Raw genomic sequence first — 27,929 nt, 5'->3', positions numbered from 1 at the left:
AACCACACACTCAAAGTAAAACTTCATGCCTTAAAACTTTTATTTTTATATTTCTATCGACTTGTTTGAAAATTGCCTTTGTGCTGATGTGCTCATAAAAGAAAGAAGCCACTCACTCTCCAGCTCAGACTTACCTGTTTGGAGTCAGTTATATTAGTACCTGTAGTTCCATGATTACTGCTGCAGTATTAGTACCATCAGTAGTTGTAGTGCAGTATAATCTGAAATGTGCTATCTCATAGTGCATTAAAATGCTTGAGTCTACACACAAGAGTCTCACTGTTTTGCTGCAAATGTCACTCTCAAAATTCTATTGCACATTTTTTAGTTATTTTAAATAACATCGATAAGTTCTAGGTGTGGTATGGATGTAGAATCCTATATTACGTTGAACACATCCCTCCAAAAATCTCACTCAGAATTTTCACACAAGGGGGATTTTACTGTAGATCTGAAACAGAGATTTGAATCATAATCAATGTATAAACTTGACTCAGAAGTTTGTGTACAATTCTATTTTTAAATGGCCCAAACATGCTCCGTTATAAATCAATCTGCAGCAGTGACCTGAAATACATGAGTATCATTGAAAAATATTTAACATATTCTTCCTTTTATCTCAATACACACTTAATTAGATTGTTGTCAAGATGTGAATATTGCAGACCTCGTCAGTAAGATAGAGGGCAGAACCTCACTAAAATGCAATTGAAGCAAACAATGTTGGGCAGCTGGCCAGATTTGAATGATCAAGCATCTAGGGAAGTTTGAAAATTAAATATAATTTAAAATATAATCATACAATTGCATCTTTTTGGTGATACTAATATTTGGCCACTGTTATTCATTTCTCATCCTGGATCTTATTGGAAATATTATAATTTAATGTGTTAGAAACACTTGGAAAATTGAGAAATTTTTAAAAACATATTTCTGGTTTGTAGTTATTACCATATTGAGGAGAGGCACTACTGGTGAAGAGGACTAATATATATATATATATTTTTTTTTTCAGACTTCAGATTATTTGGTTATTAAGGTTAGCAAATTAGGCACTATATTCTAATATGTACTAATGTGCACATTATGGCAATCTCTGGATGAAGTCAGACTCATTTTTCTTGATAAATAATTCAATAGTTTGTCATATACAGAGGCATCAAAATATTGTTTGTTGTATTCAAAAACCAATACAGATGTGTCTATAAATACATTTTCATTGGTTTTTACAGATATAATACAACATACAATGAAAATTACAGGAGATATTTTTTACAAGCTTCTGTACAGCTATTTCATTTTGTGGCTGTACCTACTTTTAAAGTTTAAAGATAAGCTGTCTGGTGTATGGGGAATATGTGATTTTGAGAAAATGGCTGTTAAAGATAATTTTGTGCTTTGTGTAAATATCTATGCTTATTATTAATGATTATTTTTTATCCAATAAGGGAAGCAATATATCAGAATATCTCAAAATTGACATGGAACCCAAAACCTCAAATTCACCTGTGGTACCTGACCTTAACTGCTGATATACTATACCTGCAGTGTAAGATTTCTACATTTATGCCAATGAATATGTCTCATACAATTAAAAGAAATCGCAATTATATGACTGTGTATCTAGACAATATAAGGCAAGTACTGTACTTATCTCTCAGAGTTATGTTTTTCAAGTAATACATAAAACAATCTAATGTATAACACAGATATTATTAATGGCTTTTTCTCTTGGGTAAATAAAGTATTATATAAATTAATTTACTCATGATATATGCAGTATTTCACATGCAGTATTTCAATCTCAGGACTTCTGTTGTTCATTTTAATAAACCGTAGTAAACATTCACTGGCTCAGATTTTGCCATCTAGTTTAATTGGGCTTGAACTGCCTTCTCCTTGCGAACGTTAATAATCCACCTGTATATATGGCTTTCTCATTGTTCTGAGTGGAGCTAGTTGTAAATTTGGGGGATGGCCTGAATTCAGCTTCATTAAAAGAGCCTTACCACGTGACACAAATTTTCCTAAGATGTGCTTCCTCTTTTCTGCTTTCCCGTATCACCTGTGGAACGGAGACCTCTCACCTGGGAGCAGAGGAAGCTCCATCCTCCAACAGAATCTTTCTTTCACTCACTTTCTCTGTTTCTCTCTCAGTCTCTCTCACCATTTCCCTCTCCATGTCAGAGGTGTCTGATGACCACATCTCGCCCCCACCAACTCTTTCTCTCGCTTTCACACACACACACACACACACCCACTCACACACTCACACACACACACACACACACACCTACTCACACTTTCACACACACACACACACACACGCACACTCACGCACTCACACACACACAAACACACACACACACACACACACACACGCACTCACTCACACACACACACACACGCACTCACTCACATACACACACACACACACACACACGCACTCACTCACACATACACACACACACACACGCACTCACTCACACACACGCACACATTCACACACACACAGAGTCACTAATGGACCTTGCCCCTCCCTCTATCTCTGACTGGAGAGAGGTGGGAAGGAGGCTACAGCCCAGCGTCCCCAGGGCCCAGCCTAGCTGCTGCGGCTCAGTAGCAGAGCCCCTTGCCTGGGAGCAGAAGCCTGAGCGCCGGCCAGGGAAGGAGGTGCGTGGGACGGGATCTGTGCTGTATCTGCGCCACTTCCACCAGGACACCGTCATGGCAGCGAGTGGTGCTGCGCGCTGGCTGGTTCTGACGCTGCTCTGCTTGGCGTCGCCAGCCTGTTGCGGGTGCCCAGCAGCCTGCAAGTGTCCCTACGCCACGCTTCAGTGCCTGGAGCCCGACAGCGTGGCCAGCATCCCGGTGCTGGTGTTGCAGGAGAGCGAGAACGTCACTGAGATGTGAGTGCCCTGCTTCATTTTCTGTCATGTACTGTAGCGGGGGAGTCAGTTCAACTAGTTGCACCTTTCTCTCACTTTAGTCTTTCTCTCTTGTCTACTGTTTAAAAATCTTGAATCGTCCATGAAAGGGCATCCAAATCATGGCCATCTGTGCCAGAGTGCAAGGCTCACGTTACAAATAATCTCACTGCTTTGTTTTTCTTCATCCGGCATAATGATATTCTGATTAAAGTGTTGCTAATTGTTTTCTTGGGTTTCATTCCTAGTTTCTGGAACAACAAGTGCTTCACTTATGAATACTTGTGGGAGGTGCTCCATTATATGTTCTGCGTGATGCAATTAGAGGTGTTAAATATCATGGTTCTTTGGATGGGATGGATCATTTTCATTACTGGGAATAATATTTTTCTTTATATAGTGCGATCTGGTTGTGATTATGATTGTGATTGTGATCTGGTTGTGATTGATTATCATGGTAGTGGTTAGTCATTAACCCTCTTGTTGATGTTGATGAGTCGTAACTTTAACATTGTTTTTGTTGTGAAATACAGCTAAAAACCCACTAATGTCAATTCTGCAAAGTAGTAAAACCTGGCAGGTAAAAATGTCAGTCAAGTTGATTTCGCTTTGTTTCAACTAAATTTTATTTGTAGTACTCTTGAGTTAATGATTACTGGATCTCCAAAACCAAATTTGCAAGCAGCACAAAGGTCAAGGGAGAAAACGATTGCCATAGTTGGAGAGGTGGAGTTCAACTAAGGTGATGGATTCTTATAAATTTACAAGGGCAGGAAGTAACATCAGCTCCTATATTCAATGCATTTTTAAATTTAGATATGCCTTCTGGTGTAGCCACGCACTGACTACACTGAATATTCTGGTCTAGCCATTAGCACCCTAATCCTGAATATCCATACATGAATATATTTGTTAAAATCATGCATAAAACAAAAAAATACTTCAACTGTGGATTGACTACACCAACTACAGTTTTGATTGTTTCGGGAAAATAGTTTCTGTTTTGCAGTTTTGTAAAATATACTGGTATATGACAGTGTGAATATTGTGATTGTTTATATTTGCATAGTGCAGAATTTAGCGTTGTGAAGAAATGGGTCATTAAAGAATTGTTTAGAACATGGCTATAATACATAATTCTATAAATCTATGATAGTCAAGATTGCACCATAAGCCATCCAAGTATTGTTTTTTTTTTTTGTTTGTTTGTTTTTTTTTTGAGAATATATAGGAATGAAGGGTAATGTTGAAGACATTTCACTTAAAAAAAAAAAAAAATTCTGGTTTGATTATATTTACATACGTAATGTAGAGGGAACATGCTTGTTGCATCAATGTATTTCAGTACAAATGGAAAGATTTTCCTTGTCACTTTATGCTTGAGGTTGGACATTTGTAATTTCATCGATGGGTGCTTTGACATCATGTTACACATGATGCTGCTTTTAAAAATAGCTTAGTACTTTATCAAATGTTGGTTTTTCTTGGTGCAAAATGAGAGTATCATATTGATGATTACACAAAAAATGACACAATAGTATTCATCCTGTCAGCCCCTGTCAGATTTATTTCTCTATCAGTTATATTAACTTACATAACTTTTAATCAGCATTTATGCGCTGGCCTGTTGCGTTCTTCCAATTTATGTATTATGTCTGCAGTTCCTTCCAGTGCAATTCATGTAGACTCGTCAGGGATTCAGCCAAAACTGGATCACAAGTAGTTTAAGCCTTTACTGAATTATCATATGATAAAAAAATACTTATTATGCCTTTTTTCTCTACTCAGACATTGCAATATGTGTCTGCAGCAGTAGCTAGACTAAAGTCTCCATGCATCCAGATTAAACTCAATCCACTTGATCTACTCCAAGTTCTCAAACTGGAATGTGTGTTGGTTGTGTACAGTCTGTGCATGTGTTCAATAAGCTCTAAGAATACACTATCGATAAGAAATGACTGGGAAGCAGAGACTAGGGCTTGGGACCGGGGTGATATTGATACTTTACTTATTCCTGTGTAACTGCAAACAGTCCCATTCTGACAACTCACTTTGTGTGGAGAGCAGTCAGGAGATGGTTCTGATCTTTACGCTGCAGGTACTGCTTTGAGATGCAGTGCCAAGCCCGACACCAAAATTCCTGTTGCACAAACAGCTGCACCAATGAAAAAGGCACGCTTTCTTGGGCAATGCAGGCTCATGCTACATATCACTCAAACCCTTTTGAACCAATATAGTGCCTTGATTTTTGATTAGTATTGTAGTGTAGTTCCCAAGAGCCCCCAAACGACTGATAATATCAGATATTCACATATTAGATGTAAGAGTGCTGATTTGTTCTAGTAATAAAGAAGCTCACACTGTACCACAACTGGCCTGAATTTTCTTTTTTTTTAAATTCAGCTGAATGCCACTGGATCATATATAAAATCAGGTCAGCTCTTAAAGTGCATTTAAAGGACTAGATGCATTTCCACTGCACCTTCAAGTTGTGGAACAGGGTTTTGCTCTACCTGTTTAATATCCCTTAATGTATGCTAACATGGAATATAAAGCAAATACTCTCACCAAAGTGTTGAACCTAAAAATGTATAATAGTTCCAACAGTATTCCTTCCTACTGAACTGCCAGAACATCTCTCTGCATGAATACATAACATTTTTCTTGATACTATTGGCAGAACATGCCATGCTACACACTGAAATTTTCAGCAAGCCATTTTGTCAATAACTCTGACAAGCATGTGTGCACTCTGAATTGTGTGGCCGTAAAAGCTAACACATTTCGGTGTTTGTGAAACGGGCAGAGTACGGGGAAAACATATCTGCCCTGGGGAACAAACGGAGAACACATGACCATTATCAGTGGAGCACAACCTGAAATTCATCATGCATTATATTTTAAATGTAATTTAGTGAATTGCCAACGAATGCCCGCTTGAGAACAAGAAATGAAATATTAGCCATTTGGCTCAATCCAATGAGCCTGGGCGAGTTGTGATTCGTGTTCCACCTGCCCTGTGATTAAATTACAACTCAACTGGTCAATCGGAGACGATGAATTTCACTGTCTGTATTCTTGCTCATGCACAGCATTCATGCTCCTGCAGATTGAAAACATATTGTCTATTTTACACAGAGTTGTTTTATGTTCTTATTTGGAAGACATACAAAGCTTGTTTTTTCCTGTTGCATAAATTATTCCATTACAGTATTTATGATGTATATGCTGATTTGCGAGGGGTGTCAAAGTCCCACATCAGCACGATTTGAAGGACCCATAGAAATACACCATATGTCATGTCATGTGGAGAAAGTATCTATTCTGGTATCTTGTGTCTTAGTCAGATGCAGGCCATGTATCATCACTCAGGGAGATCAGTGTGGGGTAGTAACCCATTACATGTAATCTGGACTATGTAATCAGATTAAAACGGGTAACTAATTAACCCAGGATAGTTTTTAAAACATGCGTAATATGATTAAAAGTTACTTCTAAAGATTGTGTGATGACATTTTGGATTGCTTCAACACACCATGTACATACACACATGTACATACATATGCATGCTCACACACACACAAACACACACATGCACACACACACTCATGCAAATGCACACAAGCACACTACATGTACACACATAGTAACACCAGACACATGCAATCATACACACCACATGTACAGTACATATACATAGGTGGATGAGCAGTAAGTTTGTGCATGTACTGTAGCTGCACACTCAAAGAAAAAATAAACCACAGTCTTGTCAGAAACAAATAAACTCATGTATTTTGCAAACAAACTGAATTGATTTATAAAAAAAAAAATCTGGAAAACGATTAGTTAATGAAACTGGAAGTATTTCACAAGTAATCAGATTAGATTACACCTTTCGAGTAATGCATCAGAATACTTGTAATTTGTAATCAGCATTGAATTGCATTTTCCAAGTTATCTGCCCAACACTGAGCATGACGTACAAGATAAAGTAAATGTCATTATGACCATGTGACCAAGTTTTCCACAGTAAAAATCAACATGCCGATGTCAGGTGAAGAGCACTGATGTTTGACCATTTGCAGCACAACAGAGACCTGTATCATGGTAATGTTTCGGTTCTGCTGTCTAGTCTCCTTAAAGATGTGTGAAAGAGAGTCAATGTGCATGCAGTGATGGAGCTTGGCAGCCAGTGTGCCCCTTGTGTGATGTGACGGTGTGTTTCTCAGCAAAGGCGGTTCGCTGGTGGAGCCACGCTCTTCCTGGTAGTAGAATGACTAATTAGAGTTCAGGTCTTACCACTAGGAGGACAATTACTGAAACACTGACTCCTCTGGCTGCTACCCTGGGGAACACTCTCAGGTTCCATACAATAGGCAAATGAAAGGTATTGCATTTCCAATATTGGTAAAGACATAAAGGCAGCTGTTCTATAAAACAATGAATTAAAGAAAATTGTCATCTTGATGATTCTTATTCTTATTTTTGTAGTAGCCCACATAGTAAAAAGTAACACAAAGTAATAGAAGTTGTATTACTAAATAAAGTTGTGACAGCATTGTAACAGTAGTGGAATCAATGTAGAGGTAGCCCTAGTAGTTGCAGACGTAGCTGTTGTAGCATTAGTAGCAGTGGCATTATTGTGAGAAGTTCTAGCAGTAATAGCAGTTGCAATTGCATTGCCTTGTATTGTTGTACCAGTAATGGTAAATGGACATACAGTAGCAGTAATAACACCGGGTGGCTACAACACCATTAAAATGTTCTCTTTGGGATATGGCTATATAACAGTAAAGCAGCTGAATACAAAAATACACAATACACTCACTCACTACTCCACTCTACGACCTAACTATAATTTCCAAGGGTACCTTTTTCAGAGCAGAAATCTTATTACATTTCTGAAGTGAAGTTGCAGAAACTGCTTCCCATTATGAGAGGGAAAACATATAGGTGTCCACACAGATTGGGTCTTGTTATTTTGTGAGAGCTGTTAGAGTAAAGACTGTGAAAAATGATAGTAATCAATTCTCTTGTCGATGATGTCACTAGAATTTTTATATTTTGAGATTCCTGTCGATACTCCTCCTCTGCATATTTATTTACAATTATGTCTTTGCGGTTTATTTCATGGTGTCCATTTTTGTCTGGCTTTGCTATCTGGTGTCAGACTTTAGCCTCAAATGGGTATTTGGCAATATCCTATTATGTTACTGTCATGTGACTTGGCTTGAAAAGGTTTCATGCTACAATATACAATTTTAAAGGCCAACCTCTCCTTTAAGTGATGATTGGGAAACAGAGTCACTTGTATATATTTTTTTCTTTTCCAGAGATTTATAGTTTGCTACTCTGAGGTGGTTAAGATTTCTTTAAAGGCTGTTGTACATCAGTGGTACAGGTTATGTCTATGTGCATGTGGATTCATGTGGTTTATGGTGTTTCTTTGAGCATTCTATTTTGTGTGAGGCATTTGATAAAGTTTGTTTAAATTAGTTAATTTTTTACTTCATATTTAGGGTTTGTTTAAACTAATGCTTTCTACACGTACAAATCTGCATGAGATTGGGAACATTTCTGTCTTTTGTATTGCTTGTATTGCTACTTTTATGCTCAATATTTTTCTGTGTCTGTGTGTCTGTATGCGTGTGTGTGCGTGTGTGTCCGTATGTGTCATAAACTAGCTACATTGAAAACCAACCCAACCTGGAAAACATTACGGAGTCAGATCTCGCCAGCTATAAGGAGCTGAAGAACCTGTAAGTGGCCTATGTATGGTATGTGTGTGTGTGTATACATATACTATATAGTATTTGTTCTTCTCAATGACTGTATAATTAATGAGAACGATATCTATGAAGATAAAAATATATCAAAGATTATACGTGATGCATCTGTTAAAGCCATATGATTATTTTTTCCATATTTCACATACAGCTCAGTTGCAAAGAATAGCAAAAACCATATTTTAGTTGTGCAGTGAATGTATTGAATGTTGGCTTTTGTAATATAATTTAGAATATTCACTGACAAGCTCATCCTCAGCACCTTAAAGGATTATCACACAATAAAACTCATGTCAAAACCGTATTTTTCCATACATTGGAAAGTGGAAATCAATCCTCCTTCTTTGCAAATATTGAAGAACACACTTATAAAGAGTAAAACATGTTAATAATAAATGAGCATGCCTTTAAATTTGTTAGTATAATCACTGTTGGCTTTTGTGTGGATAAGAAAAAATATGGCCTGAGAAACAAGTATATTTTCTCTAGCCAGATTGAATAGTCGTGGTTTGGCACAATGCTTTGCTGAATACAACAGCAGAGCATGTTTGGCTGCTAATTGTACTAAGAGGTATCTTTCTTATCTTGTGATGAACCAGGCTCATTGTATTAAGCATGTGTTTATTGTTCATAATGCACGCATGTGTTCAATGATGTGATCAGATAAGTCACTCCCATATTGCCTGTTCTTATATCGCTTCCTGTTTCCTTTCACCAGCACGATCACTAACTGTGGGCTTGTACACATCTCTGTGAAGGCTTTTCAGAATAACCTCAAGCTTCAGCATGTGTAAGTGTCCTTGTCTTTACAAGGGGATTATCTTTCTCTCTCTTGTCTCCAACACACTTGAGGTTAATGGTTTGAAGTTGTCAATCAATGAGAGACCTTGCCATCTGTTTCTTACTGTGAATCAGAATTCAGTTTATGTGAATGTCCTGTGTTCAGTTATTGTCTCTGCTACCAAACCCACATGTTTTCAAGAACACCTCAACTTCCATAACATAATTTATTTCTCTCAAATCCAAACTACATATGCAGATGATTTTTTGGAGTTTTTAAACAGTGATCCTTGATTAGACGTCTACTAAATGACCAAATCATGAATTACCACTGAAAATTTCTACTGCAGTGCTGATGCAGGACCTGTACTGTATTGGAATACCATGCATTTAAAATGACAGTTTGATTTCAATTTTCTCATTCAATCTTTTGAAATTATTTTCTAGGCAACATTGACAATCCAGAAACCCATTTAAGGTTCTTGATAACTGAAAAACACCTGCGTAACTTCAGTATTCAGAATATGTATGCAGCAATATTTCTAACAGTGTTCTGCATACACCAGCAAGAAAGTGCCAGGTTTGTTGTATTATCATTAATGACTCAGTATGTAGTCTGTATTCATTTCAATCATAACAGGGATCGCTTTGGTCTTTTTCTTATCTCTATTTAGGTCACATGCCTTGTTTTGTTGATCAGTAGGAAGACAGGAGGTACTATAGGGGGAGCAGGGGTGGACAAGGAGCTAGGCGGTGGGGGGGGGGGGGGCTGTAGTAATTGGAGAAGACATCCACTAGTCACCTTTTACTCGCTCACTTGGGCAGATTATTGACAATTGATGCATAATAAATACACTCCACTAAGGGTCCATTATCACTTAATCAATATTTCACAGAGGCTGCGTAGTGTAACAGATGTGCCTCTGATTGGGAGGGTTACCGTGGAGACCAGGAGAGAGGAGGGAAGAGGGCATATGGGGGGGCTCACATGTGACAGCATGGTGGGGGGTCGTTTGCATACTCTATATGGGGGTCACTCTCAAGGGGGTGCAAACTAATTTTTTTCCCCCAGATTCTGTCCCTTGATTTCCTCTCCTCTTACTGGTCTACGCCCCCATTCCTATATAACCAGGGGGAGCAGCTGCATTTCCCGGCCCTGTTCTCCCTGTGGCTTTGATCTGAATCGAGCCAGTAACAGATAGGCCTTGATGGCTGACCCATCTGACATGAACTTTTCTGGAGCAAGGAAAACAAATAATTGAACCCCTCATGGCCGCCCCATTACCCCTGCCAAAATGGATATGTATCAAATGCACAGGCACCCTTCCCAAGCGGTGGTCTGCCGTTATCTTTGAGCTGTACGGCTTCATATTCACCCGGCAACAACAGGGGAGCATTCCAGCACTGCTACCCGCAACCAGCCAAACAATAACAAGGCCCAGCAGCACCAAGCCTTAAGGGACATTAGTGTTACACAAATCATATCTTTGGATAAAACAGCAATGCAAATTTTTTTCTTTTGCCATTTGCCTATTTTCTAACTAATCTCCAGCTAATGTGTATTAGGCACTTATTTTTGGAAACTGCAAATAGTAATCATTATCAAATGAGAGGTGTTTTCAAGTATCTGATATTACTGCCTTCATGCAACAACAAAAATAATATTTCATTTAATATTTTCATATTTCAAACTAGCTGGCTTATTGAAGCCATTTAATGGAGGTCAATAGCCTCTTTGTGGGTTTAAATACAGCCAGTGACTTTATTAAAGGTGAACTCTGAGTAGTGTGACTTCATTTACCCTTGATCTGGCAGATACAAAAAAATTCAGAAATCAAATGAACATGTCAACAGCAGGTTCCAGAATGAGGGGAGCTGTCCCAAGATCAGCTGACACTCAACCCAAATGCCAATCCCCCCATAAGCTCAGGGGTTTGATTCCCCACTATTGCATTTTCTACATGTATCTCATTTGCATCTATAACCCTCTGTTCTGTCCCTGTCTGAATTTTCTTCTCTTTTTTAAAATACACAGTTTAGTATGGAATGACCACAATGACCACAAATAAAGGTCGTATTTCTTCTCAAGGATTAGGCCCTAGGATAAGGAAAAATCTGGAGCATTTATGTTCTGAACATAGTTTTACTCCAGAACATTTGGTCTGCTGGTCAGCTTGCCTAGAGCCTTGGACAAAAGCACTGAAAAACTCCTGGATGGCCTAAATGTCCTTTATTAATAACTGAGATAATGGATACATGCTGTACTTTAGTTTTTTATATCCTATTTCTGTAAGGGTCCACTGTTCTTGTAATTCTCAAAAATAACCAGATGTGAAACGTAAGTAAAGTATTCCCCCCAGATTAATAGGTCTCAATTGGAAGTGTGCAGTATATCTTTGTCACTTTGTCACATCTTTGATCCTTGTCATTGTATGGCTCTACAATGCAGCTGCCTTGCTGCCACTAATGAATACAAAAAGCACATCTTCTCCTTGGTTATTAATCACAGGCACAGCTACGCATCTCAGAGGCCACACTGTTTCTTTATTTACAGCAACACATTCTGCGGCTTCTCGCTAATCTTCTATCGTACACCAGGAGAACATATAGATCTATTTATTGTATGGTATGTGAGCCAATGCTGTAAAATGCCAAGACGCTCAGTGTAAACTGCATTGATTCCTTTTTTCTATCTTATCCAACATCTCCCTGCAAGGCTAGTTTCATACGCATGCCCCACAGAGACACATGAAACAGGATGGAAAGTATGCACTGTATGTGAGGCTCTGAGGACTTCTGCTGCTTTCAACTGAATCCATTTAAATACATTTTGTGGCCTCACTTTACCCTCTGACTTTGGGCTACCACAGATAGCAGCATCTTGCTGTGGTAACACAATCATGCTTCCATTTGAGTGTGTCTCCATTTCTGAGACTAAACACAGACACAGACCAGATTTGATATAAAAGGATTTGCAAATAAAAACACATACCGTATCTATCTCAGAAAAGAGCATTTTCTTTCCGTTCTTATGAGGAGTCTGAAAATGGGAGGATGGTGACTAAGATTTTGTGCAAAGTTTACCACAGTTTGTGAGAAATTCCTTTGTTGTGTTTACCACTGTCATGCAGGAACCTGGCCTTCAACTCCCTTGAACACATCAGCTGGCGAGTGTTCCATGCCCTTCCACTTCTAAACCTGTGAGTGTGTTCACCTGAGTCCCCCGCTTTTACACTGATTTACTATTAGAACCTTTAATGCAGTACAGCCCACTAGTCCTCATCCTTCATCCCTTGCTGTTAACATTTATATTATTTTTCATGAAGCACCACCTACTGGATGTGACTTAAAATGAACTAATCTGAACCAATTCATAAAATCTTCTATGTTCAAAAACCTATTTGTCCGTGTTTGTCCTTGCAGTTTGTCACCAAGAGAAACACATCGAGATCGATGTGTGATTCTGATTCTTTTCTTTTTCCTTCTAGCATTCTGAGGGACAACCCGCTAGCCTGCTCCTGTGATATCCATTGGCTCCAGCAATGGCAGCGCATTGAGCGTGGTGACCTCATTAGCCAATCTCTAAGTTGCCGCTCTAATGGACGTTGGTTGCCCTTAGAGACCATGATGATAGACAACTGCAGTGAGTCGAATATTTCCTTTAACATCACATGGTATCAATCAGCATTGCATATTTTCCTCATCATTTGTTGTGTCATTTGTTATGAAATGTACTAGACAGGCCAGACCAGATTATTCAACTTCCGTAAAGAACAACCATTCTCTGGAAGGATCCTAAGCTACAGATTTTCAAATGCACTCTCTTCTACATTCTGTCTTTTTCAGGTATGCCTCAGGTCTCTATTTCTGCTCCCCAGTTGACCATTAGAGAGGGAGGGAACTTGACCTTTGTCTGCAAGGTGACAGGGGATCCCCTCCCTACAGTCAGGTGGAGCACTGATAGTCTGCATTCCCATTATACTCTCCAGGTAAGGCTGAGATCACAGCAGGACAGCACCCCTGCATGAAGCAATGGGCATTTTACTGGGTTTAACTGTGCCTCATGCACAGAAAAGTGTGACAATTTAGCAGGCCATTTCTAAACAGAGGTTTTATTTTCTGTTAAATCATGCCCTGTTGCAGGAATGAACTAAATCCGTTTTAGGATGAGTTACAAGTTGAAGAGGTGAAGTAATAATAAATGGTCCATGGTTTGGTCTGTAGGAGATGATCAGGGGCACCACACTGGAGCTGACCCTGTATATGACGAACGTCTCCTCTGAGGACAACCTCCGCAACCTGACATGCAAGGCTGAGAACAGGGCAGGTCCTGGGGAAGACATGGTGCTGCTGGACATTCAATGTTAGTCTCCAAAATACACAGTGCATTCTACACACAACACGCCGATCAACACTTTCTGTGAGATACAATTGAGAGACAAAGACAAAGAATTAGAAAGTATTTTTCAAAGAGGCAAAACATTATGAAGGGTGGCATAAATGTAGGATTCTAGGCTAACTGTGACATAACACATAATGCCATGAAACAAAAGAGAAGTCAGTCCCCTTGACTCCTGTTACAATGGCAGTTTCAGAAGGTTTCGTCACCATTTTTGAAGCATGACATTTGGTTATGTATGATTTATGAATCCATTATATCATGTTTATGAAGGCATTATATATGCTACCTGAAGCCTTTATGAAAAATACTTATGTAGTGTGTAAACTATGACCAGAATTTGTATTACAACATCAGTGGTTGCCGATTAATTGGTGCTTAGATACCATAGTTAAAAGTCAGTGCTTTAATATCAATTGGTATGGCGTGTGCCCCAACAGAGCAGTCTGATTAGACTCTTCAATAAACCTGAGGACTGTTTCCTACATCTGTGGTCATACCCCTTGCTGAAAAAAGGGTTTACTGTAGGATTTGTGGGTACTATGAAACATCTTGGATGTAAGCTTCCATTACGGTGCCTTACATAAGTGGAATGGATTCACCAGCTCATTCCTCATTATAGCTGATGCTAAGTACTCTAAAGTATATCAAACTTGACATGCACAACCAATAATATCAAAGGACTGTTTCATATGTAGTGAACTTCAAAAATTCTCCTTCATCCAGTAATTGCAAAATAAATAGCAGAAGAGCTTGACTGGACAAATGCAAAGCAATCAAGGGACTGAATTAAAGCCAGGGAAATGGGGGGCAGGTGGGAGGTTGGGATGATAAAATTCAGACACGCATCAGATCTTGTTTGAGTCCTGCTAATGGACCTCGCCCTCATACTCCGGAAACCTAAATTGGCAAGAGCTGATTGGCAGGCACTAAGTGTGTGGCTGTCCTCATCTGTCAATATCAGCCCACTGCTGGACAGATGCTCGTTAAGGGCCTTTCCTTAATTACATCTCAGATCAGCTGGGTGTTTACAGTGCTGGAACTGCAGAAGGGTTCGGGGACATTTACCGCAAGGTCCATGAAGATTCAGGAACATCACTGACTTGATATTAGTAGATGCATCAGTGCAATCCCCAAAGAGCATCCTCTGGTTTGCACTTGTGTAAGTTACTTGAATGGCCCCCACTTTACAGTTTGCATACGTACAGTCCACTCTATTTACTCTATTCTCACAAATGAAGCAGATAACATAATATCTTTGATTTTCAGAATTAAGCATGCATAATAAAGCACATATTTCAAACAAGTTTCAAGTGTTTAATTGTTGTGTCCTGCACTTTAAAAAAATAGAGACTGCATTACCCTGCATTCAGTACAGCATATTATTTAACTGCCAATCGTATGTGCTAAATGTATCCCCCATACAAAGCACTTTCTGGAGCAGGGTCATGGGTTAAGAGCTATGGAAGGCAACACAAAAATGACTGGCCTCGGTGCATCAGCATCTCGAGCTTCAGTTAGAGGAATAATTTCCTGCATCTCGTGTCCACTTTGCTCCCAGCTACCTCTTGTGGTCGGGGTCCCTCACAAAATAGAGATGCATTATTCATGCTAGGTCAACAGGTTTACTGTGCAGATGGAAGACATTGATTAATGGAAAATAATACCAGAAACCTGAGGGAAAGACAAAGGCCGTTTTCACAACGAGCAGGGAAAAAGTGTTGAACTCCTTTCAAACAATGCTCTTTCAATCGATTTCTAAATGGCTTCATCTGAGGAATAAGATGAAAAAAAATCTGGAGTTATTCAGTGTTGTTTGTCGTTATCTAGTGAGCCAGGGAGGATCCTTAAGGAAAGGAAAAGAAACAGTTTACCTGAAATTGCGTGAAAAACCTTTCTCCAATTTGAATGAATTTGAAATGGGAATAGCCCTCAGGCCAAGGTTGGAAAAATGTTCACAGAAACTTTTGGGTAATGGCAGCTAAGTTAACTCTTCACTCTTAATCACTGAAAATGATACATCTTATATATCTGTAATCCACTCTGGGCATCAGCCAATGTTTCCTGTCTTCCCCTGCCTCAGTTCCTGTCAAGATCATATTCCTGAGAAATGCTGTACAGCATCACAACTGGTGCTTCCCCTTCGCTGTGGATGGCAACCCGGCCCCCAACATAACTTGGCGTTACAAAGGCAAGCCACTGGCCGAGTCATGGCTTATCTTCACCCACTTGATCACAGAAAGAGAAGACGGTTCGGTCCAGCATGGTTGTCTCTCCCTCAATAAGCCCACCCACCTCAACAACGGCAACTACACCCTCATTGTAAAGAACGACCTGGGCAGCGCCGAAGAGACAGCCACAGGAAATTTCATGGAAAACCCCTTTGAGCCCTCCGATCCTGAAGGCCTAATCCCTGGTAAGAGTTGCAGTTATTTAAATATTTTTCAGAATATCCTATCATATTTATTCCTCTACATTTTCCTGTGATGTTGTCCACAAATTACATATTTTTCACTGTCAAACTTATGCTCTCTTTTCCTCTTAAATGCCAGTCCTTATTGAGCCAAGTAAGTCTATTGCATGATTTTTTTCTCCTTTGAAAATGATGCATGAAATTCCTGTAGTAGATTCTCAATATATTTTCATGAAATTAATTATGTAAATTTAAATGCAAAGGTATTGGGACAGTAACACAGTTTTTATTGTTTGGGCTCTGCACTATGGATTTGAATTATTACAATGAATATGAAGTGACATTGCAAACCATCAGATGTTTAGGGTAGTGATCCTTGTGGAAATTGAAGCTATTTTTTTATAAATTGATATCTCCCAGCTCCCACCAACAGATCCAATGACCATGTCACTGAGAACCTGGAGAGCAGGGTTTTTGGGGTGAGTAGCCTATCACGGAATGCTGGTAACAGCACACTTGCATGATGGATGATGAAGTCTGTTGCATTTTCATTATGTCATCACGAATACATGGGCTGTGAAAGTACAGTGAAAACAGATGCATGATCAAACTCATCCTGACATATGCTACAGTATATAGTCAAGACGAGGTCTGGCTGAAGGGCCTCATCTCATCATCAGTGTTGTCATGTTCTTACGTTCCTGTACTCTAATGTTTCTGGACCCAGGTGTCAGTGGCTGTGGGCCTGGCTGTGTTTGCCTGCACCTTCCTTCTACTCATGGTTCTGGTCATCAATAAATGCGGGCAGCGCTCCAAATTTGGCATCCACCGTGAGTCCTCGCCTCCTTACTGTGAGCAGGGCCCACAGAGCATCGGTGCTGCTGCTTTTAAATGTTAAGGATGTGAATGAAAAGCTCCAAACCTTTGAATGGTAGTTTACACACTGCAGGAATGACTGATTAGACACTGCTTAGGTACGATCCACACTAACCTGTTTTTAACCATGCAACTTTTGGAATCAGAGCTTCTTTCTGTACAGGGCATCATATTTTACCGGGACAAAGTACAAGAGTTGGAATGCGATTTTGAGCTGGCCGCTTCTCTACACAGTGCCCCCCGCCCCCCCCCCCCACCCCCCACCCCCTCCCAAAAGCCAGAGAAAGCTTGAGCAGGTCTTAATTACAGCACAAAAAGTAAATATGATTAGGTCCCACAGCTGGTGAAAGGGCCATTAAAGAAAACTGATGGATGCTGGCTTTGCTTGTCCTCTCGGACCCCACTTAGGTGTCTAAATGGGTCTGATTGCCTCGCTCCCCTCCTTCCTTCATTTTCCTCTTTCGCTCCATCCAGCCTTCCCTCTGGGGGCTCTGTGGTTACGCTGAGTGGATTTGGGAACCGGTTCGGCTTTTAATAGCACCGGCGAGAGCTTCAATTGGTTGCAGCATGTTTTTAATGTCCGCCTGATGGCACTTCATTGCAAGAAGACGGCAACCTGTTAGTGACGTCCCCACTTCTTGTTTTGCATTAGCATCCCAGGGAGGAGACAACACGGCAATATTTGCGGCCAAATGTTCTACGTCCCCGTCTGCGGAGACGATCTTAGCCATTTCAGAAACTGCTCTTCTGAAAAAAGCTGGCTTCTGGCAAACACTTCCGAAGAGTGTTGTAAGCAAATTAGCTACACATATAAGCAAGCCTGGCAGCAAAAACTTTTAGGAAGTATAGCTATACTGTACATTTAAACATGTTTATGCAAGGTATCAGCAAGCATACACATGCATTAATTAGGGCGTTGTAATTTTCATGGCTTCGGAGGTTGAGTTCAGACTTGGAGTTGCAGCCCAATCTGATCGTGTCCAATATAGAAAATCAATATCTGTCTGTTAAGTGCACTTCTCATTTGATCCATTGAACACAAAGTGTGCACAGAATTTATATCGTTTGATAAAGAGCCTCCTGTGTGACAAGCAACACAATGACAAGTACCTTTTGCGTGATAACCTCAATATATACATATCAGGTTTCAGGGTCTAGTCCGTTTTATGGATTTTAATTGTCCATCATACTCTCTGTTTTTCTCTCTTTTTTTCTTTCTCTCTTTTTCCCTCCCCAGATACAGTGCCATGAAAGTATTTGCCCCCTTCCTGATTTTCTCTATTATTGCATATTTGTCGCTCTGATTGGTTTCAGATCTTTTGAAAAAATGTAATATTTGGCATGAAGGGAACACAAAACACATTTTTTAAAATTACTGTTTCATTTATTCCATGAAAAAGTTATTGACTACTCATATCACACTTGACAAAGCTTAATAACTGGTCACACCACCTTCAGCAGGAATAATTGCAACCAAATGCATCCTCTAATTTTATATCAGTCTTTTACATCATTGTGGAGGAATTTGAGCCCCCTCTTCTTTGCAGAACTGCTTTAATTCAGGTCATGCCACAGAATCTCTATTGGAGCGACTAGGCCACTCCAAAACTTCAATTTTGTTTCTTGTCTTTGGAGAAATTTTTGCAGGCCAGCCACTCCTGGGAAGATTCATCACTGTTCCAGGTGCTCCCCATTTGGAGATAATGGCACTCACAGTGGTTCAAGGGTTTCCTAGAGATGCTTTTGTAATCCTTTTCAGACTGATATATTTCAACAATTTTTTTTATTAAATAAATGAAATAGTCATTTTAAAAATGCAATTTTTTTGTTTGTTTACTCCATTTCCCTTTGTCTAATATTACTTTTTGTCTAAAGATCTGTAACCAGTGATTGTGACAAATATGAAATAATAAAGGAAAACAAATATTATTATGATAAAACGTATTATTACATATCAAATAAAGGGGCAAATACTTTTCACATTTTATTTTTTGTTTGGGAGAACAGCTTGATGTAATTTAATTTTAGATTTTTTATTTATTTATTTTTTTGCATACATTTGTTGTCTTGTACCTTTGGAAGACAATTTTAATTAAATTAATTTTTAATATAAAAATTCTCTATCCCTCCCTCTCTCTCTCTCTCTCTCTCTCTCTCTCTCTTTCCAAGCAGAGGCATCTGTCCTTGGCACTGAGGATGAGCTTGCAGTCTCCCTTCGCTTCATGAACTTTGGGGCCAGCCCCCCCTCTTCAGACGAGGGCACCCTAGACTCTGGGCTGTCGAGTTTCGTGGAGAATCCACAATACTTCTGTGGCATTATCAAGGACAAGGACATGTGTGAGTGGGAGGCAAAATCTTCAGCTCATCTGACTATTTCATATCTTTAATATGCTTTAACTCTTTATTTATCTGCCCATTTAGTGTGTATTACTTTGGACTCAGAAGTGTCGCAATGTAACTGTCCATCTGAGAAGAGTTTATTCTCAAACCTCGCTGTTTAACAGTGTCCCAACCTCATTGTCTTTTAGAAGTTGTCTAATTTTTTCCATTCATGGTACTTCAATAAACCAAAAAAGGTTAGCAAAACATGTGTAGCACTCATCACAATGCTGTTCTTTTATGGCACAATGTACCCAGTGAACCAGACCTTGATGTGTCCACAGGCGTTCAGCACATCAAGCGCCAGGACATCGTGCTCAAGTGGGAGCTTGGGGAGGGAGCATTCGGCAAGGTTTACCTGGCAGAGTGCGCCAACCTCAGCCCGGACAGCGACAAAATGCTGGTGGCTATCAAGGTACAGCAAATCCCGCTTATGCAGAACATCATGCAGTAGACGGTGATACTGATGGACAATTCTATACATTATTCATCCATCCATCCATTCATTATCTATAGCCGCTTATTCCTGCTGAGGGTCATGAGGGGTGCTGGAGCCTATCCTAGCGTGCATTGGGTGAAAGGCAGGAATATACCCTGGACAGGTCGCCAGGGCTCTATACATTATAAATACATGATATATATTTTAAATAGTATTCCTTTGAACCCAGTAACTGTGACACTTTGTTGTGCAATATTCAACAAACAATGTAAAGTTATCATTTAGTCCTGGATTCAATCAAAAGGCTAATTATAAGTAAAGTGCATGGGTTAATTTCTTCACAAAGACAATTTGGTAATTATGAGCATTAACTCGCCAAATAGATTTGGTGTAACCAAAAGCAAAGGCTGAAGTTACTTCAGTTACTCTATATGTAAAAGATAAGGGCAAATTAACTATGTTCTGAAAAGAGACACACTTTTTTTCAGGCTTAGTATTTATGTTTTAGCTTAGCTTTCATCAGTAACATGATGACACAACTGAAATAAGAGTGCATTCCTATTTCAAATGTCTACTGAATCTCAGTCCCTCTGTGACTGTGTCTCTGTGCTCAGACTCTGAAGGACGCCAATGAGTCGACACGACAGGACTTCCAGCGCGAGGCAGAACTGCTGACCGTCCTGCAACACGAGCACATCGTGCGCTTCTACGGGGTGTGTGCCGACGGAGAGCCCCTGGCCATGGTCTTTGAGTACATGAGGCACGGCGACCTCAACCGTTTCCTCAGGTACTGCGCTGCCAGACTGCAGCACCACCCGACCACTCCACCCTCCTGTGTCTCTCTCAGCGTATGAGAGTATGGATGACCATTTGAACCGCTGATGAATATGGGCACTGCCACTGGATGTCTTCAGCCACGTATCTTTTGTAAGATGTCCTGTACGTTTTTGAATGCACATAATATTTAAAGCATTAAGGCAAGGTAACTTGAATAGGTTTCTCCTTACACATAGCTATTTGATGAAGACTAGTGACCAGTATCTTAAATGGAGTAAATTAAGTAGCTCTGTATCTGCCATTGAAACAAGACATATTCTTCAGACTAGCAGAACCAGGATCCTTAATTCCCTAGAGTTTAGCAAATGGAAGTAAAATATTTTTTGTCCACTGATAAACATTTTGGAAGTTTCCGTTTTAGGAATTTTTTGGAAATGCATAAGTGTATCTTTCAGTGGCAATTAGGATATTTCTCTTCCTCCAGGCACTAGCTCTGCTGTAGTACTGCGTGTCATGTACTGTGGAAAATGGTCACTGGCTCAGTACGTTGGAGAAGTGCACACACTTTAGCTGCAGTGCTCCATGCAACAGTGTGTGTGTCACAATGGTGGCTTAAATGGCACAACCACTGACTCCACACTGGAGAAAAGCAAAATGCAGAGGGCTTAATAATAAATAACCAATAGAATCATAAATAACTGAAAGAATCACGGCTGAAAAAGAACAGGCTTTTTAGACTGCCTTTCCTGTTCAAATTCTATAGACTGACATAGTCAAACTTTGGCTAAGTAGCATCCAGTTCACTCCAGGCCATGTCCATGTACCCAGCTGTCCACATGACTGCTCTGCACCTGCGTTGCATCCACAGACATGGTTCAAAAGAGGAAAACGCATCCAGACCAGAGCTGGGTGCCATGTGTCCATAGGGCCAGATTGGAAATAGGGCGGTCGAGCAATATTCACAAACTATATGATAATCGTGCGATGGAAGAAATCACATTTCCAGGAGACAGTTGGATGTGGCTCCGGCTCCTGCAGCTGCTCCGATGCTGCCACCTGCCTTTTAAACTAATAGTGATTACACGTTCAACTTCCTGACACCGTATACAACAGAGGGGAGCACGCAAGCGACGGGCCAGAAAGCACATCATTAGGACAATTGGAATTGGGTCAACATGCATTTGCATATCGCAGTTGGATGGAAGTGGGATGGAGAACATGTGATATATATACAGCAGGGCCAATTTAGTGAGTGGCCAACATTTAATGTGCTAATTTAAGTAATTATGTCTCATAAAAAACATATTCTAACAAGCCATATGCCTTTAAGCTAAGTGCCTTTTTCATGACCTTTTTTTTTTCTTTTAGCACATGTTGACTGCAACCAAGTCACAGTGACTGAAAACAGGAGCAGCCCTGGTCATGTTGCATCACCTCTAGTATTACTATCATTTTCTCACGCCAAATTGTCTCACATAATTTAATTACTTTATCAGTCAAAGCAATTCTGGGTAACCCACGTACTGTATTCAATGCATTCTGTTCCCTTGGAGAAACCACTTGTCTTCTTGTCAACAATGTACATGACATCGGACATGTCTATGCGGCCTGCTGTTGTCAGCTCACTGACCAGCTGTTCCCTCCATCTCTCAGAGCTCATGGTCCTGATGCCCGGATTCTGGATGAGGTCAAGATGCCACCCTTAGGTCAGCTGACCCTGCCACAGATGCTGCAGATTGCTGCCCAAATTGCCTCCGGAATGGTCTACCTGGCCTCCTTGCACTTCGTCCACAGGGACCTGGCCACACGAAACTGCCTGGTGGGAGAGGGCCTGGTGGTGAAGATAGGAGACTTTGGGATGTCCCGTGACATATACAGCACTGATTACTATAGGGTGAGGCATATATACTAGACATACTGTAATACAACAAAAAAGAAGTTATTGCATCAGTCAATGTTATATTCAATGTCTGAATGTTTGTACATGCATGTGTGTATTCATATGCACCAGTGCACATATGCACAGTAGCAGAATTGTGTGTGTGTGTGTGTGCGTGTGTGTGTGTGTGTGTGCATATGCATAGGGAATTACTGCGTATGTATGGATGCATGTGTGTATGAACTCATGTCCATTTGTGCATACTAAGACTGCATGAAGCAAACAGAAAAGCAGACCTCTGGTATAATTGTTCCAGGTTTTACACTGCAATCTGCCAGTATACCTGTAATATACACAAAAAAAGTTAACTGCACTACACTCATTTGTGTGTACAATTATCGCCACATACTACAGAAACCACAAGAGCACACTCATTTCTCCGCATTGTTAGGTGGGAGGCCGGACGATGCTGCCCATTCGCTGGATGCCACCAGAGAGCATCATGTACAGGAAGTTCACCACAGAGAGCGACATCTGGAGCTTTGGCGTAGTGCTGTGGGAAATCTTCACATACGGGAAACAGCCCTGGTACCAGCTCTCCAACAGTGAGGTACTCAAGACAGAAGTCATTGAGCAAAACATTTTCCCTCATAATAATAATACTGCTCTGGTCCTGCATATATTGTTATATGAATGGCAAAATATTTTGCAGTGAAACATGTTGGTTGTGAAAATGCATTAGGGTATTTCTGGTGTACAGACACAGCTTTGCTTGGCAGAAATGGTAGAACTGATGGTGGTCGGGACAGTGGATAGTCCAGAATGTTCAATTTTGGCACCAGAAGAGTGGACTCCAGTAAAACCACAACACTGCCATTATAGAAAGAGGGGCCTCTCTGCTTCACAATGGGGGTAGATCACCTTTCCCATACACTCCATTCTAATCCCATTTCCCCTCATCTTCGCCCTGGGTCGACTTTGTTTAACCTCGTTAGCCTAATCCCTCCCGGCCCGTGATTGACATCCTGGGCTAATTACAGAGGGCGTAGATAGATCGTCTCGGACACTCCAGCTCGTCTGTGGGAGGGGTGGAGGATGTTGGGATGAGTCAATATAAATCTCTGTAAATTCATTGCGGTGATTGAAAGCCTATTACGGTGCAATGCAGTCTACTGCTGACAGCCTCTTCAGATTATATGATTAGGAGAAGTGAGGGGTGAGGTCACCCATGCCCAAAAGTGGGTACTCTAGTAGCCCCAGGAATAGCCTGGACAGAAATATGATTCACCCCATTTTAGCCAATGACAGTGTTTTATTCATTCCTGCCACATTAAATTGGCTTTGATCCACTTCAGGGAAAACAATTCCTTTGACAAGGGAATGCCATTTTGTTCTATAATTTACTGTACATATACTGCTCCAATAGAATTCAATCGATTTGATCACCCATCAAAAGAGTTCAAAGTACATATTGATTATTGACGCAAGTGTTTTTATTCCTCCATTGCTGTCCATTTTTCACATCAAATTGTCCTCCCAAGGGAGTACCCAATGACCTCATAATGTTTGAGTGACACTGGAGCAACATGAGAATGTTGCCGGTGTTGGCGGAGCATTGGCGGAGGGTTGGTGGAACGGCTGTGCCTGAGCTGGATCTCCTCTGCTGTGTCGTGCAGGCAATAGAGTGCATCACGCAGGGGCGGGAGCTGGAGAGGCCGCGCACCTGCCCCAAAGAGGTGCACCTGCTCATGCAGGGCTGCTGGCAGAGGGAGCCCCAGCAGAGGCTGGTCATCAAGGACATCCACAGCCGCCTGGTCGCCCTGGTCAAGAACCCGCCCGTCTACCTGGACATCCTGGAATAACGGGGCGCACGAGGGGGCCCGGGGGTGGAGGGGCCCGGCGAGGCAGAAGCCCAGGCAGACGTCCTGGCTGCTGCGCCCCCGATCCAACCCCCAATGCACGAACGCTACGGAAATCCACGCTGCTCCAGCCTCGCGGCGCCAAACCCCCTCCCTGTCCCAGGAAGAGCCAGACGCGGTGTGGGGCTTTGCGCTTGAGAGGCGTGAGGGGTGCAGTTGCATACTGTGAGCTGTAATGGTCTGGTTTATTTATACTCCATGTTATGAAGGAAAACAGAGTCCCATCAGAAACTGAGGGAGGAACCAGGGTGCTTTGGAGGGTGTAATAGAGGCATACTGCAACAAGAGAGTTGAATTGCTATTGGTAAAAAAAAAGGTAAAGAATCCGCTGTCCCCAAATTCACCTGTTCTATCCAAGCATTCTCCAAGGATTGTGTACAAAACCGTTCATTTTCGACTGTGTTCCAACAAAGAAGTTAGCATTTCTACAGGGCCCAACATGATAAATTTGTATTTGAAAATAATTTGATGAAAACAGCCAAAGCATTTGTGTACATTTAAGTTTAACAAGTTTACATTAGAGTACATATTGATGTGACATTCCCGGTTTAGTGCCAAGACTACTGAACTTGCTCCAACATATTTAATTCACTCTGATTTATTATTCAATCATTGAGGAGCTGCATTTATGGAATGTGTTTAATTTGGAATATGAAATTATTGCATGCACAAGGGAATTCTTTTTGTGCCACAGAGCACTAGTTTTGATCAGGGACTGCCTGCCTTCTATTTTTTTGCTACCATTCTGCTGTTACCATGCAATCAATCATTTGTTTGGGAAATACAGATTTCCAAAGCAACTCAATATAGTTGCCTTAATACAGCAGCTTTTAAATATGCCAGAAGAGCATTGCTGTATTTTACAGCATGTAGGACACTGCCATCACAATGAAGCCCGGTGCATTCAGAATGCATCCAGGGCACCTACTTCACCAGAATGTACCTATGTTTAGCCAAAATGAGTCTGAATGGCAGAGGCAGTGCATTGGCAGCATCACGGCACCAGAATGAGGACAGCCTTACCGTGAGCGAAGCTACAACAAAGCACTTGTTGCAATGTTGATAGTCATAAGCTGGTTAGATTCCCTTAACTTGTCTGGACCCTTCTTACATTACACTGCAATGCGATTACAGTGCTGCCAATCACACTGAAATACGGAAGGCCCCTTTCAAAATGCTGATGCTGTTCTAATGGTCTATGGGATGACTGCAACATTTAGAGCACCACTCCTTGCTTGACAGGTAGACAGTAGTTCTTGTAGGGAAAATCCTGCCTGAGCCACTCCTGGTTTTACCTCACCCATTGAAAACTGATTATTTTGAAAGCAAATTTCAGAGAGGTTCGTCATTTCAAGTGAACTGCATCTTTTGAATATCTACAATATAATTATTAATGACTATTACAACATTGAAAGGAAGGGACATGTACATAGCCTATTTGTGTGTGAATCATAAATATTTCTTCAAGCAGAGTTCATCAATCATCGTGTTTTTAAAGTAGGTATAACTGTTGGAAGCAGAAATTGTATATATTATTGCTTTCATATTGTTTACAACAGTGCTTTACATTTATTGATACTTTCTGAAATATTTACTAAAAAAATGTAGTACTGTTCTAACATTACACACCTGTCATGTTAGCAGTAAAGATTGCTCTGTGCCCATACGCTTTTAAAATAAATACACTATGTCTTCTTTTCATTCTCTTCTTTTCATTTCTGACTGTTATTCGTTGAACATTATATTTCAATATAGGCCTACCCCTGTCATATAATTATAAAGCAGCTGAATTCTGAATAAACAGAACCAGTTGTCAAAAGAGATCACTTAAAAGAGACCAAATTGTGAAAATAATGTACATGTATTAATGTGGTTTAAATATATTAGTCATTTTAATTATTCTTCCTGTTGTGAACTATGTTACAGTAATATTCCAAACTGTCTCTGAGGAAGGAATTTGATTGGTTAGTGATGGGAAAATATATATATATTCCTTTCCCTTCTAATTTCCCTTTGCAGATCTTTTGAAAATATCAAACAGCTGTTTTAATTATATTATTTATTTGGTGATGTATTGCTGTTTGCTGTACACATACATTTTTACAAACAAAATTGTATTTGTGAGCTGCACATATTTCACATATGTTTCGAGCATTAGAGAAGAAAAATTAGCCATGGTTTTGCTACTTTTAGCTCAATCCAGCACAATGCCGCAAACAGTTTCTGTCACGCATTGTCCAATAACACCAGTTTCCTCGAATGTGATGCAGTGTAGATTTGTAGTATCTTGGTAGTTGTTACAGATATTCTTCTACCAAGAGGAACCATTGCTAATGAAGATTTCAAGTATGCGCACCTCCAATTTAGGAAAAATGGCACATTGCTTCCATCTAGTGCTTAAGGGAGAAACTGCAGCAACAGGTTACTCACAATGGGCCTCATTCAGGAATCGTGTACAATCATATTTGATCACAAACTGTGTGTAAGAATGTTTCCAAGAACATTTTGGCATTCATAGTTTTTTTCATATCTGTATTTTTCATGGCTGTTTCCTTATGCCAATCACATGAACAGGATTATGCATAAAATGTACAAACGGTCAGCATTCATCATCTTATACTGTAAACCTGGGATATACACAAAAACCAAGGTCTGCACATGCGTCATGAAACACATATTGGATTTTCGTAGGGACATTTTGAAGAACAAAAGTAAGAATAATGCAAGAAAAGTTTTGTGAATGAGGACCAATGTTTCTCCAAGAAAGCGTGTACAATTGAGTATGGGAGTGTGCGAGATATGGTCATTGGTTTCCTTTGGACATTGGAATATTTAATATGAGTATGAGTATACATTAACCAGATTCATTTGCATTATCTTATACTAATGTTAAAAACTGAATGTCTAATGCAGTAGTGTAAATACATGATGAGGGTCAATGAACATATGTCTAGAGAACAGATTAATGTTCATGCTATTTAGATCACATTGCAAACAAGAATCCAAACTCAGTTTGCAGCATTAAAGCTGAGGGAATTCACTGAGAATATACATAAGCACATATGGATGAAAATACATGAAAAATGAATATGTATGGAGTCCTCTGTTTTTAAATCGTGACAGGAAAAAAGAGATATATTTCAGTACATATGCAAGCATCAGCAGACATTCCGGTGGAAAGGGGATATGAAGGATTAAAAATGGCCAGTTATTCTTTCAGATAGAAATAAAAGTCATGAGAAGCACAGGAACTGACCCACAAGAACAGTAATGACTGTTGTGACAATCTGTATATTATTCGTGAAACACATTTAAAAACATGTGGTCTGACAAACTCTCGGCACTTTGTAATTTG

The 27,929-nt window shown here is 40.2% G+C and overlaps 1 protein-coding gene across 3 annotated transcripts; it reads left to right on the top strand.

The window, feature by feature from the left end:
• The first annotated feature begins 2,508 nt into the window (after positions 1–2,508).
• ntrk1 (neurotrophic tyrosine kinase, receptor, type 1) lies at positions 2,509–26,275 on the top strand. 3 transcript variants are annotated; one of them, XM_035430580.1, is made up of 17 exons: positions 2,509–2,909; positions 8,612–8,686; positions 9,432–9,503; positions 12,625–12,693; positions 12,982–13,136; positions 13,340–13,482; positions 13,718–13,856; positions 15,976–16,308; positions 16,445–16,459; positions 16,726–16,784; positions 17,033–17,135; positions 19,354–19,518; positions 19,845–19,975; positions 20,614–20,786; positions 22,430–22,670; positions 23,107–23,265; positions 24,332–26,275. In XM_035430580.1, the coding sequence occupies exons 1-17, from the start codon at positions 2,524–2,526 to the stop codon at positions 24,515–24,517; spliced, it is 2,604 nt and encodes an 867-aa protein (XP_035286471.1). In that variant the 5' UTR covers positions 2,509–2,523; the 3' UTR covers positions 24,518–26,275. The 3 variants fall into 3 exon arrangements, with proteins under 3 accessions (XP_035286471.1, XP_035286462.1, XP_035286452.1); XM_035430571.1 differs by having other exon boundaries at positions 19,351–19,518; XM_035430561.1 differs by having other exon boundaries at positions 17,033–17,156; positions 19,351–19,518.
• The last annotated feature ends 1,654 nt before the right edge of the window (positions 26,276–27,929 follow it).

The sequence above is a fragment of the Anguilla anguilla genome, chromosome 1 (assembly GCF_013347855.1).
Source record: "Anguilla anguilla isolate fAngAng1 chromosome 1, fAngAng1.pri, whole genome shotgun sequence".
Taxonomy (NCBI): Eukaryota; Metazoa; Chordata; class Actinopteri; order Anguilliformes; family Anguillidae; genus Anguilla; species Anguilla anguilla.
The sequence above is the reverse complement of the archived record's forward strand: the minus strand, read 5'-3'. Positions and strand labels throughout refer to the sequence as shown.